This window comes from Cryptomeria japonica, chromosome 5 (genome assembly GCF_030272615.1).
Source record: "Cryptomeria japonica chromosome 5, Sugi_1.0, whole genome shotgun sequence".
In the NCBI taxonomy this organism is placed as follows: domain Eukaryota; kingdom Viridiplantae; phylum Streptophyta; class Pinopsida; order Cupressales; family Cupressaceae; genus Cryptomeria; species Cryptomeria japonica.
Window position 1 is genome coordinate 711480376 of NC_081409.1, and position 17062 is coordinate 711497437.

The window sequence follows — 17062 nt, forward strand, 5'->3', positions numbered from 1 at the left end:
TGGCATTTTGAAGCTCTTAAAAGGAGGTAGTCTGTCAACGTATCGAAGAAGCCCTCACAAGCCGTGCTATTAGGTTCTGGTAATTTTTTAATGATGAGCGACGACAATAAATCTGACATTACTACATAGAGGGGTGTTTTAAGACAATATTTAAGACAATTTTTGAGCAAATTGTCTTAACTTAGACAAAACAAATGTTGTTTATCGTCTTAAATATTGGCCGAATGTCTTAAATTATCGTCTTTAAAAATTGTCTCTATAAAGACAATATAAAAGATAAGTATTTTTGTCTTTGTAGAGACAATTTCAGTTTTAGAGACAAAAGTTGGGATTTAAAGACATATTGTCTCAGAGAGACAAGACAATAGTTGGGATTAAAATCATATTGTCTCTCGAGAGACAATATGTCTTTAGATCTCAACTATTGTCTCTAGAGAGACAATATAAAAAAATGTATTAAAAAAATAAACAATTTATTTTAAATATTTTGTGTGTAGTTTTCAATCAAAATGTATTAAAAAAATAAATAATTTATTTTAAATATATTTGTGTGTAGTTTCAACCTTCAATGTTTCCAAATAGCAATACAAGATTCAATGTAATTATTTTCAATATTTAATTTCTTACAAAACACTGAACAAAATACCATAACAAACTTATGAACAAGGAATACCCTATTAATTTTATTTATTTTCAATGTTCTGTATATTACATAATGATGTGGTGTTTCTCTAGAGGATATTGGATACAGGAAATGGTAGCAAAGTCTTCACAACAAGCTTCTTTACAAGAGAAGGTAGCAGGGTCTTCACAGCAACGCATAGTTGCCTTATGGCCACAAGCCAAATCCTTCAATACTACTAACTCCATGCACGGTGGATAGGGGCATCCACATTTTTGACAAGTATAGATGAGCACAATAAAACGAAACTTCACATGACTGGATAGAGACATTTTTAGCAGCTTACAATCCATTTTTTGCAGCATGGCTGATTGTGGAATTTTTAGTAGCTTACAATCCTGGATGGGGCTTTGGCTCAGTACAACTAGAAGGTTATGCAGCTGAAACCATGGAATTAAGAAAGGCAAACTATTAGAAGAAAAATTATAGTTGATCCTAATGTAAAACCACCCACTTTCATGTTTGGGATAGGCATCATCTGCTTCATCATCACTTAAATCAACATCTCTGACATACTTCTTACACAACCAATGTCGTTTTCTTCAATTGGCATATTCTTTCTCTCGCCAAGGAGAAACCATACAAATATGGTCATAAATGAAACCCAAGTAGCCACATTTTTTGACAAATATGGACAGGGGCATCCACATTTTTGACAATAATATTTCCACCCCATCTTGCTACAGGAACCACCTGACATAGTATAAAAACTACGAGTAAAAATATATTCTAAAAAGATTCATTAAAAGGATAAAGCAACATAAAAGAAAGTATCCCCTCAAATGAAAGACCAAGAAAGTCATGCTAAACACAATTCTCAAAACTAAAAAAGACTTACTTGAGTGGGAGACACATTCAAAGAAGTAGCAAAGTTTCTTGTAAATCTTCTAAGTTCCATGCTTACAGTGTAATTGGATAATTGAACATTTAGCAATTTGATAACAACAAGTAGAGGTCTAACACAACTACAATGTGTCATATCCCCATCTTTGACCTAGAAAACAACAAATGACTATGATAATACAGCGACCCAAGAACTCCATAAAAGCAGTATAAATAAGAAGTGTTCATATTTATTATAAAAGACAGAGATCAAAGACAACGAGCTGAGTTGATTATACATTAGTTCTATTAATAGGTTGATTAAGCCAACTATAGCAATGATAACAAGCCATTAAAGCCAGCGATCCACATAAGAGAAAGATACAAATATTAAGCAATGGACCATCATACCAAACAAGAAGGGCATCAACAGAGATATAACATAAATTTCATCTAAAGCATTGAAGTCAAGATAGAACAATGATTGAATCAATTATAGACAGAATGTGCCCCTATAATACTGGAGAATATCGATCAATAACATAAGTATTAGTATGCTTCATATATTACCGAAGATGATTACAAGCATCAATCAATGATGAAGATTAATAAAATTAGCCAGCGATGATTTCAAAAGTCAAAATGGAAAACTAAGGCATAAGTAAGTAATAAGAAAGAAACAACAATTATTCTAGATTGTGAACACAATAATAACATAGTCACTTGGAGAAACGAGTGTAGGGATGCATAAATGAGAACACCATTTCAATGCAGGGTACAACAATAAGTGAAAAAATAGACCATCTACTTCTATCAATTAGTCCTAGCAATAATACAAATTCTGACTTGCCTCTTGGATTCAAGCAAAAAGTTGTTCAAATACACAAGGATTGAGACCCCGGTCCTTTTTTGGTAATTTGTCTGCACTTTAATCACATGTTGGGGTCGATATGCTATATGTTTTTTAACTTCAAGTTTGAAAATAAGGATTAAAGGACCCAGATGGGTTACGTAATTGCATTAGCTAAGATGTTTGAATCCACGTGTTATTTTGCAAAACAACTCTTATAGTTCATTTGTATGTGCCATGTGGACTATTCTTAAAATTATAACACAAAACTAGAAAACTAGTGTATCTTGAATTTAGGCAAAAGAAGTAGACTTTTTTGGCATGTTCCGAAGCATGATTTACCTACTAAAATAGTACATGGGAATACAAGTCATGGGGTCAATGAAAGAGATAGAGCCCTTGAAGTAAAAAGTGAGCTATCATCATGAGTTTTGAGGCAACCTTGAATTAATTCTATGTGTGATAGACTTCTCATAGTAAGAAGATGAAGCCCTAAACTCTGCTTAATTTGTCACATCAAACTATGGTGGAAGTTGTAGCTAATGAGCAGATTTGAGAAAGCTTCCCCTTATAGCCACATAGTAAGTGTAACTTGATATGCTGCATGTGTGGAAGAAATAGTTGAGGAGTAGTTCAAAGCGGATTTTGATCAGCTAATGAGATACTTCAGGGCATTCTACGTGTGATGGACTCCAAAAGGAGGAGAAGTTGTTGTGATTCATAAAGATCAAGAAGATTAAGCCATGTATAGAACTATTTTAAGCTTGATGCAGTTCCCTTCACAAGTCATGCATCTCAACTCCTTTACCACATTCATTAAAGCAAAAGTCACTATACATGCATAAATTTCTTATTTTTTCTTTAAATTGCTCAAAAGAGATGCTCAGTCTGAGTATTAAACCTAGATCATATAAGATAGAAAAAAGAAGATATTAGAATGCTAGTGTTTCTTATCGCCGTATTGTTGTAAGACTCTACTCTCCAAGCCTAGGGTATTATTCCGAGCATAACAATTGCCCTCCTCAAGCAAACAATATCCTCATATGAAGTTATAGTAGTGAATGCCATTGACCATAGGGAAATGACAATCAGTGTACGGTCAATGGCATTCAGTGAAAGAATGTAGAGATCCTGTTCTCGATTGAATAGAGTTTCTTATTCAAGTTTTTAGACACAAAGGGGGGTTTTCATGGAATCCTATTCACAGACACAGAGTCATAAAGGACAGTGCAACAGTGCAGGAAGCAGGGTTCTCAGGATAAATTTGAAGTCAAGAACAGTCAAAGAGTTTTACCAGTGATAATGGTTGCTATGAATTGAGAGTTCTAGGCCCATGAAAATAGGGAGAGCTATGTGCATGGTACCAAGTTGTAGCAAGTCTGTGAATAAATACACAGTCACTGTTTCCGATCAGAGATTAAAGTCATGAAAAGACATCAAGGGCATACTCCAAGGACAACGAGAACATGAGAGCATGACAGAGCAACCCCGAGATCAAATAATAGACATTAAGGCAGTCCTAATAGAGCATGATGAGTGCAATGAGAATACTTATGAATGAACCCTCTTGAGTAGCAACTAGAACTCTAGGACAATGATTGAAATAAGATAGTGATATGAAGAGAAAAGGCCACATTCACAGTCAACTATACAAAGCCACAGATCAATGCATAGGTCTAAGTTATCTCAGAGCTAAAGACAATCAATAAAAACAGAGAACAACATCTTCCATCAAAATATATAGTCATGAGTGTTGGGTTGTTTTTTACAGTGCGAAGACAGAGACTACAAGAATACAATGAGCAGTGTATTGAGAACAAAAAACCAGTCATAAAGAGACATTGAATGCTGAGAAAGATGGAAATCATTGGTAGTGAATACATAGTGTTGAACTATTATGCATAGAAAGCAGTTAAGAGAAAAATCACTGTCACAGTATCCTCAAACATAGAATAATCTTTTGGTTGAGACATGAGACTCGGATTAGTCATGTGGATAGACATAAAGCATAATCCAAATCCTCATGAAGAACAAGAGCAGTCCCAACCAAGAATGAAGGAAGAACAACGTCAATAATCAAGTTATCATGCAGTGAGATGAACAAGCTTAGAACAGTCATAAGGGAGGCTCATGACCTTTTGAGAGAAAGACATAAAGAGCTAGAAACGAAGCTCTAAAGCTCAAAAGATGAATTTTGTAGCTTCAAGCCAAAGTGACTTGGAGTCTTTAGGAGGCCAAAATCATTTATTTTTCATAAGTACAAGCATAGAAGAATCTCAAGTTTGCATTCAAACAAAGAGTCAAAAGTAAAATGTCTCAGTTGAGCTTCAGATTGGGGGTTTTAATAAGCCAATACACAGTAGTTCTCAGAGACAGCACCTTCATTCCATTAATAATCTTGTTGCAACAGAGTGTAAGCCTGAAGGGTAATATACAGTCCATATAAGTCATTAAGGCCACAAAGTACAGTAAAAGCAGTCACAGTCCTGCACAGGGAAGTGATCAGGTCAGGGAAAAATTGACATTGAGTAAATGACCGTCCTATTACTATTATCTACAATGTCATGTACCAACATAGAATAGAAAAGGAGAAAAATCCAACACGTTATTTGATCTAGTAACCTTTGCTTTACTGTGTATTTGAAAAGACAGAAAGTGGTATAGGGAAATGTTGAACAAATTAATTAATTAGTCTTAAGGTAACATGTATGATAGCAGTTATCTACGCAGGTAACATGGTCATCAAATCACTCCTAAGGGTAGCTCTGAGTAAGGGGATAGATTAGTCACAGCCCCCTGTGTAGTAATATACTCATTGTCATAAGATCACAGTGTCTTAAATAAGAAATGCAGTCATAATCCACTCATAGAGCAGCCTACAAACAGTGTAGAAAGAGCACCTTATAATAGTAGCTTAGAAGGCATTAAAAGACAGTGAATATGGTTTGTCTCAGCTACCATTGAGTGAGATTATGGTTAGCAACACATGAGAGCCACTGTTAGTCATAGAGATCTTTATTACTACAAACCTTAAAAGTCTTGTAGATCAGTCAACAACAGTCCTAAAAGACAGTTAGATACCACTGGAATTACATACTGGAATTTTTTTATGTGAAGATTAAGTTTTAAAGGGAAAGATGATTTCGTCATGGGTATAAGCTAGATCAACTAGATCAGAAGGATTAGTATTATTATCATTGTGAGAATTTGCATAGTATGAGCAATACCCCTCTTATCTATGGTCGCAATATGGGAACCTCATCATTAAGATAGACTATAGTGTTGAAATTTTCAAAATAAGAGGTGCATCAGTTCGGTTCAAGGCCATTGTTGTGTTTAACCTGGGCCTCCTCTTAAATGGAAGGTGATAGATTCTTTGTGATTAGGGCACACAAATCAAAGATCAGAAGAGATAAGGGAATCAAAACATAAGAATGTTCAGATCTGATATAGAAAAATTAGAAAATCAAAATATCAGATCTGAAAAATTCGTAAAAAGGGAAACAATATGAGAAAAGTAGAGCAGTTCAATTAAATTGGTTTTCCCCAATAAAGAGAAATAAAATATACCCTTTAACCAATAAATATTAGAATAACCTTCAATTTTGCTGAAGGTCTTTAACCATATACAAAAATGTAGTTTTAAGATGAAGATATATGGATGAATTCTTCTACAAAGCCTTTATGTGAAAAGGAACGTAAAGGGTATGAAGATTTTCTAGAACATTCCATTTTTTGTGGAATGGCCTTATGGATATGTATATGCTGCAGGATGTTTTTTTGAGTTGAATGACCTGACAAATTTAGTACAATTAAATTGTTTGCTCAAGAAACACATGGTAACTGGGACACATATTTTGATGCGTCCAATGGTTCAAATGATTTTGGGGTTCCATCAATGGCATGGTATCAAAGTGAGAGTGTTAAAAAAAGACTTTAATAGATAGCACACACAGATCTTCCTGGAGAACATGGTTGCCTCGCCACACTGGGGAAGCTATGAAGAATTCCACTTACTGCTATCATCAAATCTTACACGCGTATTTTCCTTCCAACCAATTTCAGCATTTTATATCTTTTGAAGCTTATTGGGTATTTTATTAATGGGGGATTCATTAGCGCAAGATCCCATCTTGGCTTTCTAGTCTGTGTCCAACAAATAAACATTACTCATCGTTTTCTTTTCCCTCTATGTTCGGTTTTAGGAAAGGAGAACAATAATATTATTTGTAGTTTCAAGATTAGTCTTTTTGAATGTGTAACAACTGTTATTTTGTAGCAATCAAAATCTTATTCTACGGTGATCTCAAGAAATGAATTACTGATAAAGGAGGTTTACTGCAGAGGAAAAAGTGGAAAAAACTTTGGAATTATTTCCTGTGCATTGTGATTACACTTGTAGTCCCAAGATTAGCCTTTGCAAATGTGTAACAACTGCTGCTTAATTATCAAAGGCTTATTTTATCTAGACACTAATCTATGGTAAAAGTAATCTAGATCTATGTTGAAAATTATTTTAGAAATGAAAAACTAAAAGCAAGTTAGAAATAAAGATCTAACTTCTCATTATATTTATGTTTCCATTAGTTGGAGCAACTAATGGACATAAATATTTCAAAAACATTGCAATCTCTTATAAAATATTAGATGTCTATGTGGAGACGAATATGTCATGAAAAATTATAATATTTTCAGAAAACAATGTTGACTGTTATTTTTATTGAAATTTTTGAATAACTTGCATTTTTCACTTTTAAAGGTTGTAAACTGTGATTTTCATGCTCATTTAACTTTATTCTACTCAATTTTTCCCACAATAAAACAGTCTGGTATTTAGGATTTCCGAGTGCTAAATGTTTTGATATATTTAAAATGGGCACAAATCAAATTAGATGTGAATAGGATGGTTGAATATTTGTTGATGCTCATTCAATGGTTGAATGTTGTGTTTCTATTTGCTACATTTGTGTGTTGTTTATCTAAGCCCCGTGCATTATAAAAGCACAAATGCAAAATAAAATGCTCTATCATTATAGATCACAGCTTTGATGATTAAACATCATTTCTTTTTTTGGGAGATAAATGGTATAATCTCTATTTAGTTTATTAAAACTTCTATTTTGGTTTTGTTCTACTTGCAGGTGATTTAAGGCTAAGTTATGGAGTAGGGATTGGTGTTATGGCCATGATTTCCACTGGAAAACAAAAAAATGATGAGTTGTCTTTACTAATAAATCAGACAACGGACGTGCTTCGGGACTTGAAAGGACAAGTGAATGCCAATAAGAACTATATGAAAAAGACTGATACGTTCAAGAGTATTTTCCATCAAAACATTCTTGGATTTCAAGAAGACAAACTAAGGACGGATGCAAATCGCTGTGTAAATAGTGGATCTGGTTCTGTTGGAACTCCATCCGAAGAGAATGCATATACAAGAAGCGTTATCACTAATGAATCTATACACCAGCTCAGTGGAATGGTTGAGCTTGACAAAGAATATCAAGAAAATTTAATATGACAGACTTCTGCAATTACATGGCAGTTTACAGAGATGAGTAAGTACTTTCACTACAGCCTGATGAAATGTGTATAATGTATGGTATCCTTGCGGAAAACAGAGAGGGCAAGGTAACATTACACAAAATACATTGCTTTTTAAATAGTCTGGTGGAATCTGTATCAGAACTAGACTTAAATCCTTTGTGACGCCTCTTTCTAAAAGCCAAGATTCTTTCTTTATATTTAATGAATGTACATGGTTGTATAATTACCTAATGAATCAAAGCCATGATGAGGATCAACTGCTTCATGATGCATCGGAGTGTATGACATGAATAAGGATGGATATACATCTTCCATGGAGGTTCAAGACGTGTTCTGAAAGAATAAAATCAATGGTAGAAGGGTTATCCAAGATTCCAAAGATTAACACAATACTACGTCAAGTCCAAGATAACCCAGCTATACCTCATTCACCCCTCCATGTAGAGGGCCATAGAAAGCACCACTTGCTGAAGCAAGTGTTGTATAGACATTCACACCACTACAAACAATATGTTAGATGTAAGAAAGAATAACTATAAGCTCACTTCTAAGTTCTTAACTCGTGCATTTTACATTATGACAAATATATTTTTACAAAAAGAGACCATCATCTAGTTTGCATGACTTCTCTACCCTGCTTCAACTGGCATGTGGATGACTCTTTAGTGGTGTTCCCTTGTGTTTTCATTGTGTCTTTTGCATTGGTAGAGTTTGGATGGGGATTCACGATGGTTTCTAATGCCCATGGATTAATACCGACACCCAATACAAATTACAGGCAACAGATCAAAGACCTTGTAGGGTAAAGGAATTCCCAACTTGTTTTCTTTTGCAGGAATATTCTAAACATTGTTGGTTTGTTTCTTTACAAAGCTATGAATGTAGATTTGGCGTCCTCTGCCTTTGGTGATATCCGTTTTCTTGATCACGATTCACGTCATATTGCCCTTGCCATCTTAAGCTCAGTTTTGTCACCGAAGCTAGGTGATTGACAATCATTTCAAGCTGTCCTCCAGCTAGTAGCACCAATTAGCTCATTTTCTACAGCTCTTCTTCCCTCAGTAGCAATAGAGAAAACCCTTTAACCTGGAACACTGCAAAATTGAGTGTTTGCAAGGGAAAATTTTACCCGAGTCAGGAGTCTTGAGAATAAAGAAACATCAAAGCTGCAGAAAACATGAAACACCATTCTAGGTTCTTGCAAGAAGATTACCTAGTATGTATCTACAAAGATAGCACGTGGATTGTTTAACAGAATGCCTGGAAGAGATGTCATCTTGACGAATGAAATGGTTGTAGAAGGTGCACAAATGAATTTGTTGGAAAGGCTTTAGAAACTGTCAAGAAAATGCATTTGACAGGCGTAAAGCCAGATTGAACAACCCTAGCCATTGTCTTGGTGCACACAAGAGGAGGAAATAGAATTATCTATCTATCATTAGGATGAAAAGCTAACTGCATTTGGTCTGTCTCTCATTGAATGAATAATCTTTATCATATGTTGTAAGTTCCAACTGCCCACCAGACATACATGTGAAATAATGGAATCATAGACAATGCACTTAAATTGTTTGATAAAAAAACCTCATAGAGATGCAGTCTCATGGAATACGATGATAGCGAGAGTTCCAAAAAATGGGTTTTTGCCAGCTATTAAAGTTGGAAATGCTCTGGCAGACGCGCATGCAAATGTGGAATCATAAGCAACGCACCTGAAGATTAAGCCAAAAAGCATGAAAAAAAATGCTAGGGATCGAGGCAAACCAGAAACGGACAACAAAGATGGACCACATCAAATCCAATGCCCTTCTAATGATTGGTTTTGAAAATGTGGAATATATGCATCTAAAAGGACCTCACGAGTCTTCCCAACCGACCCTGGCCCCAACAAATCAAAATGTCAAAACCCAATATACCTCTACTTATTCAGCTCCAGAATCAACCATGTCAACCATTAAGATGTGAGAAGGTAAAGTGATATCATTTGCTTGACCTGATGAAATCAGAGAAGGCACTCAGGATTCCTTCTTTGCCTAGATTGATTGCCCTGGAGGCGACACTTCATTGAAGATTAAGCCAAAAAGAATGAAAAAAAAGGCTAGGTATCAAGGCAAACCAGAAATTGACAACGCCAAGAGGGACCACATCAAATCCAATGCCCATTCCAATGATCGGCTTTGAAAACGTGGAATCTATGCATCTAAAAGGACCTCATGAGTCTTCCCAACCGGCCTTGCCCCCAACAAATCGAAATGTCAAAACCCAAGATGCCTCCACTTCGGCAGCTCTAGAATCAACCATGTCAACCATTGAGACGCAAGAAGGTAAAGTGATCTGAATCTGCAAGGAGGGTCCTGCCAACAGTGCCTCCACGTTAGCAGTAGCAGCCAAAGCATTCCATCAAGTACAAATTGTTTGTTTTATCTCTTCCAAATCCCCAAACAGTCTCTATAATCCATTCCCAGTTATTATGGGTCCATTTAAAATAATCCAGGGACTCCTTTGAGAAAGAACAGGATAATAGTTTTAACATTACATTCAGAAATAACTTCAATCAAATCATCAGGAAGTTCAAAAGGGACCACTTTACCTTTATAGTGTACTGTGTGGCTAGGGTTTCAGAAGACCTAAAGCTTTGAACATTCACAGTTGCATTGTCCTAGCCATGTGAAGCTAAACTACTGCATTGTGAGGTCAGGATTTCCTGATGCGAATGAATCTGCAAGGAGGGCCCTTCCAACAGTGTCTACACTTTAGCAGCAGTAGCCAAAGCATTCAATTAGGTACAAACTATTTGTTTTTCGCATGCAAATGTGGAACCCCTCGAAAAATGGATTCGACCCAGCTTGGGCTATGGCTTCAAGATCAATTGCCGCTTGCTCTATTGCCGTCCCCGCCTCTACTCCCGATGCTCCTGCTTCCCCCGTAGCTCCTGCCTCTGCTAGCCGGATGGGAAAATATGGGCGGATTTCGCAGGTTAAATAGAACCCCTCCATATCTTCCCGCGATCCCGCCATTGATATTGAATGCCGTGAAATATCGAATTACAAAATGATGATTATGGACCGAGAACCTGAGAGATGCAGTCTCAGATCATGGAATACAATAATAGCAAGAGTTGCACAAAAGTTATGCCCCTATCGTCGGTGAGCAGAGACATGCATTGATAAGTTGAGTTAGAACTAGTAAAGAGGGAAAGAGCAGAGACATATTACGTTGATGAGTTGAGTTAGAAGTAAAGAGGGAAAAATAATTTTATTTTAGGGAAAGTTTTTTCCTATTGTCTTAATTTAAGACAATTAAACAATAAAAAATATAAATTAAACTGAAAATATAAATTTAAGACAATACTAATATATTGTTTTGAATAAATATCTCAAATACCTCTTTTATGTAGTAGTGTGAGACTCTCTGGCAAAGTTTGGACTATCCTGTAGAGGCCTGGTTGCCCGGGATGAAGTTCGGTGGATAGAAAAAGCTAGTCTGTTGTAAAAGCTCATTAGATCCAGCTCCTGGGCTTTACTCGTTCCATGTGCATCCATCTGGGGCTAAGCAATTTGTGTTAACATAGAACAATTCTGTCCAGTATTGGGATAGCGGAATTTGGGATGGCAAAATTTTCAATGGAATTCCAGGAATGCCAAACGGAGTCCACTACAACTTCAGCTATGCAACTAAGCCACCCCTGATTCCTCATTGGTATGCTTTGGATCCGGGATTAGTTTGAGCAAGAAGGTGTCTTCTTCTTCTATTTTTTTTTTTATAAAGTGTTGAGTTTGTTTCAGATTGTCTCCATGTAGTTGGTCGTTTTTTTGTGTCTTTACTAGGTGGTTGTTCTTGTTTTGTTTTTTTTTGTTGGTTTTGGTCAATTTCTATTTTTGCTAGTTTTCTAGTTCTGTTGCTAGCTTTTGGGTTGCCCTGTTTGAGTTTTTGCTTTGTTATAGTGAGGGTTTTTTTGTTGGTTGTGAATCCCTCATGCACTCTAGATGTCACCTTGTAGATGTGTAATAATACAGACCTATCCTGCTTTTATTAATCAAAACAACTTTAAACTAAAAAAATCTAATCTTATCTAATTAAAGATATATATACATATATTTCTTGATCTAGAGTAGTTGGATGCAAAATTTCATCTACAAATTTAGACTACTTCTTGATCCAGAGTAGTTGGATGCAAAATTTCATCTACAAATTTAGACTGCAAAGACAATATTTTATTTTTGGAAATAGTAATACTTATATTCAAGATACCCATATAATCTCTATAGGCGTCTCTTGAAAATTAAGAAATTATCATAGACAATAGATGTAGTGTTCTATAAGGCTATCTACATAGATGATAGACATAGGCTATAAAAACCTAAACAAGAAAATCCCTAGAAAAAGCAAAATTATACATCAAAGCTTCTAAATCTCCAACTATATTGTTGGCTACTGAAAGGATCAGTGACATAGCCATACTTGTGGAAAACATCATATGGTGTCCTTCTAATATTTCCAAAGAAACAATTCAAATAAAAATATTGAAATATATTTGTTGAAACTTGTGCATGGTAGAAATAAAACCCTACCTGTGAAAAGCATTTTTTTGCTCATCGAACATGGAGAGCTCAATGGCAACGTCTTTCATAAAACCTAGTTTGTCATTATGCATGCCCTTGGCAATGTTGTCCTTAGTGTAGGGATGCGTAGGGTCATAGATGGGAGCCCACAATTGGTCATACATCGGATTGAATTTCACATTATCCTGAACTTGGTTGATCAACTTGCTATATAATTGTTTTGGTGCGTCTGGAATGCCTAGCACCATTAAGGTTTTATCCACCTATGATGCACACAATTTAGACAACAAAGATAGCCTTAAGGGAGATGAGTCTAGAGAAAACTCTCAGGTTTCATTTCATACATCAGATGTTTTCAAGCGCCCAACAATGAAAATATTTGTCACCGAGAAAAAAATGACATGATACTATTGAATGTCGGTGGGCAATACCCACAATATATAGCTTATTGGCTAATAATTTTTTTAATTGAAGTAGGAGGTTAAATGTCAAGGAACATATTAATATGTTATATATAAAATTATTTAAACAATATACATTTTTTGGTTTTTTATTTATTTATAAATTATTGTATTAAATCGAAAGTTTTTTACAATGAAGAGTGAGTTAAGTGTTCAATTTTGAAATGTTTTATTTACTTAAAATAATTTTATTATATTAATTTTTTTTTTAAATAAATGAGTTAAGTAATCAAATTAATAGTAACAAATGATTATGATGTAAGAAGGAGAAAAAATCTAGCTATTCTATTTTTCATCAAGTATTCTATTTCATTTTTCTATATTGTCAAATTACATACTCCAATATTTATCATTAGGAGAGCTTGTTTAAATTCAAATTCTCAATTAAAACAATGTGAACAACTCTATATTATTTTAAAGTGTTTTTCAATAGATATAATCAAGTATAGAAGACACCATATGATTTCATCATTTTATGTCTTACCATTTAGTTGTAACTTCAACATATGGTTGTCAATTGTGTAGCATATGAGTGCACAATTTATGAATGAATTTGTATTTTATTTTTTCATTTAATAACAATTAGAATAGGAAATTTGAAAATGTAGAAAAATTGTATAATATGTTTTTTATTTAGTATTAAATATAGTTTTAGAATTATGTTTAATTATAAAATATTTATATCATATTATTCAAGAAAAAATTAAATGTTCTAATTAAATTTTCATATGGTTGAAAACTCATTGTACAAATATTAAATTTAGTATTATAGTACGAGTGGCTGGGAAAATTGAAGGCAGAGGAGACAAAAACATTAAAACCATTACAAATGCCTCTTATTTATGGACGTCTTGGAATTGTTTACAAAATTCAAAGCACGTGCTATGACTACGAACAGGAAGTCGATGTGTAATGCACTAGCCAAAGATTGTAAATTCATGATATTTTCAAGTTGTACATCTGCTATTATGTTTTTTTGTCATTCTTTACCAGCCATATTTGACCCTGCAAACACGCGAGTCTTCGACGCCGGCGCAAACGAGGGCTATTTTGTTTATGAGTTTTAGTATTTCTCCCTATCAAAAAAATATGAAAACTAACAATACAGAAATGGGAAAGAACGGTATACTAGCATATGTGATCTTCGGTCTAGTTGTAATTTACAACTGTGACGGGTTAGATGCTGGTAAGGGAGATTATCTTTCCTTGGGCGACTCGCTTATTGGAAATCAGACGATAACTTCAACAAATGGCACGTTTGAATTGGGATTTTTCAGTCCAAATGGAAGCAATAACTGGTATCTTGGCATCTGGTTTGCCAGAGTATCAGACAAGATGGTCGTTTGGGTGGCTAACAGGGAGAGTCCGGCGAAAAAGAGGCCTGGCGTTTTGAATCTCTCAAACGGAGGTAATCTGGGACTGTTTGATGCAGAGGGTACGTCTCTTTGGTCTGTCAACGTATCAAAGAAGCCCTCGCGGGCTGTGCTATTAGATTCTGGCAATTTTTTAATGATGAGCGACGACAGTAAAGCTGAGACTCTCTGGCAGAGTTTCGACTATCCTTTCGACACCTGGTTACCCGGGATGTGGTTCGGTGGACAGCAAAAGCTAGTCTGTTGGAAAAACTCATTAGATCCAGCTCCTGGGCTTTACTCGTTTCGTGTGGATCCATCTGGGGCTATTCAGCTCACATGGAACAACTCTGTCAAGTATTGGGAGAGCACACTTTGGAACGGCGAATCATTCAGTGATATTCCAGATTTGCAACACGAGATCCAGTTCCACCACAGACTCAGCTATAAAAATACTAGCACTGGTGTGTATTTCAACTATAAAGTTGACTCAGATGGGATCCCACGATTTATACAAATTAAGTCCGGAGGAATACAACCATATGTTTCGCTTGATGGCATTAAATGGACAATGGTGTGGAATCGGCCTAGAGATCAATGCGACGCATATGGTATTTGTGGTCCTTACGGAAGCTGCAACTCCAACAATCTTCAGTTCTGCACATGCGTGGAAGGCTTCACCCCGGCAGACAAACGCACCTGGGATTCCCAAGAATGGTGGTCCAGTGGCTGTGTTCGGTGGAGCCCGTTAAACTGCGGTGCCAAAAATGGCAGCATCGATGGATTCATCGACCTTAGTGAAACTTTGCCTGATGATTCGGCTTCGTCATACCCTGCACTCACAAAGAAAGACTGCCAGGAGGCCTGCTTGCGTAACTGCTCATGCACTGCGTTTACTTTCAATTCTCCTTCAGGATCCTGTCAAATCTGGTCCGGAGATTTGCTAAACATGCAAAACCCTTCATCAAACAACAGATCGACTGTCTCCATTCGAGTGGCTGCCTCTGCACTTCCAGAGTTTCATAAACCACCATCCTCCTCCAAACTTAAAACCGTAATTATTGTGAGTGTTCTAGCTCTCGCTCTTGCTTTCAGCATCGTTTCATTTTTAGTGTTGCAACGGTATCGGCTACGAGAACCAGCGGAGACGTCCGAAGATTTCTCGGGGTCTTCTCTTAGAATGTTTAGTTACAAAGAGTTGAAGATTGCAACAAGGAATTTCAGGTCTAAGTTGGGAAGCGGAGGATTCGGCACAGTGTTCAAAGGATCTCTAACAGATGGTACTCTTGTAGCCGTAAAGAAATTGAATTCTAGTTCAAGACAACATGATAAGCAGTTCCGAGCCGAAATCAGTTGTCTTGGCAACATACAACATGCGAATTTGATCAGACTTCGAGGGTTTTGTGCAAAAGGGTCTACACAGTTACTGGTTTATGATTACATGCCCAATGGCTCTCTAAATTCCCTACTATTCACTAGTAATTCCACAAGTGAACAGAAGATACTCGACTGGAAGACCCGATTGAAGATCGCTTTAGGCACCGCACGAGGTTTGGCTTATCTTCACGAGGACTGCAGAGATCGCATCATTCACGGAGATGTAAAGCCCGAGAACATTCTTCTTGGCGTTGATTTTTCACCTAAGTTAGCAGATTTTGGGTTGGCAAAGCTTGTGGGTAGAGATTTCAGCGACGTACTGACAACAACGAGAGGAACGAGAGGGTATTTAGCTCCAGAGTGGATCTATGGTCTTCCCATCACGCCCAAGGTTGACGTCTACAGTTTTGGTATGACGCTCTTGGAAATTATTTCTGGTCGAAGAAATCTGGACATGAGCTTGCAAGATTCAAACAAGCACTACTTTCCCTCCTGGGCTACAGCGCAAATTTTTCAGGGAAATATGATACATATTCTGGAGGAGATTGTTGCGCTTGTAGAGGAGGCAGATATGGAAGAGGCGAGAAGAGCTATTATTATTGGATTGCTATGCATTGCAACGGATGAGAATGTGAGGCCAAGCATGGGACAAGTGGTGCGGATGCTAGAAGGGAAGATGGAACCTTGAATTCAGCAGATGCCAAGTGATTCATCTAGTATAATCAAGTTGGACTATATATGCATCAATCTTGTAGACATTTGAGTGTCACATGTAGGCTTAGTCAATAATATGACTATAGTGGTGGCACTAGAAGGGTTAGAGGTGGCAAATTTGACAACTTAATTATAGGATTAAGTTTCTGAAATTTGTATATATATAGAGTAGCTCTTCTTCCTTTGGAAATAAGGCTAGAACAGTTTAGATATTGTATTGTAATTATTTTTGTTGCTAAATAATTCAATGACTCTATTTTTGGAGTGTAGGGTTTTTTTACTCTAAAGGATTTTTTCCACAACAAATCTATGTTGTATTCTTGTATCTTTTTCTTCTGTTTTATGATTCAGGGTTGTTGAATCTAAATGTATGCATGTTGTTGAAATTGTGGTACGATCTCGCAAGATCTTAAATTGCAATCACTTTCCTCTAAGGGTTAACGTGGGAAATAAACTGTGTATGATTTCGATTTATGGCATATTAGAGTGCATTTGTGTTGGATGTTGGATGAGCATTTTGATCTCAGATGACTTTTCTAGGATGCACAATTTGCCAATAGCACTAATATATTTTAATATTGACAAAAATGATTCAACTGAAATCAAAAAAATGAATTCCCATATGCATAGAAGTTGAAACCAAATAAAAGCCTATAGAAGCAAAAGGATCAGAGAAATCTCAATACATCCCCCCT

The 17062-nt window shown here is 36.1% G+C and overlaps 1 protein-coding gene and 1 long non-coding RNA gene across 3 annotated transcripts; one reads left to right on the forward strand and one right to left on the reverse strand.

The window, feature by feature from the left end:
• Positions 1 to 672: 672 nt before the first annotated feature.
• LOC131042229 (uncharacterized) lies at positions 673 to 11124 on the reverse strand. Of its 2 annotated transcripts, none has more exons than XR_009372707.1 (2): positions 8129 to 11124; positions 673 to 1375 (listed from the first exon to the last, which is right to left on the reverse strand). It is a non-coding gene; the product is annotated as an uncharacterized LOC131042229 (long non-coding RNA). The 2 variants fall into 2 exon arrangements; XR_009372706.1 differs by having other exon boundaries at positions 1521 to 11124.
• Positions 11125 to 14034: 2910 nt separating this feature from the next.
• On the forward strand, positions 14035 to 16341 carry LOC131042166 (G-type lectin S-receptor-like serine/threonine-protein kinase At2g19130). The gene has a single exon (XM_057975500.2). It carries the CDS (start codon positions 14035 to 14037, stop codon positions 16339 to 16341), a length of 2307 nt encoding a protein of 768 aa, XP_057831483.2.
• The last annotated feature ends 721 nt before the right edge of the window (positions 16342 to 17062 follow it).

What these genes read in the sequence shown, in the direction of transcription:
- LOC131042166 (XM_057975500.2), top strand. Translation starts at nt 14,035, where the DNA reads ATGGGAAAGAACGGTATACTAGCATATGTGATCTTCGGTCTAGTTGTA.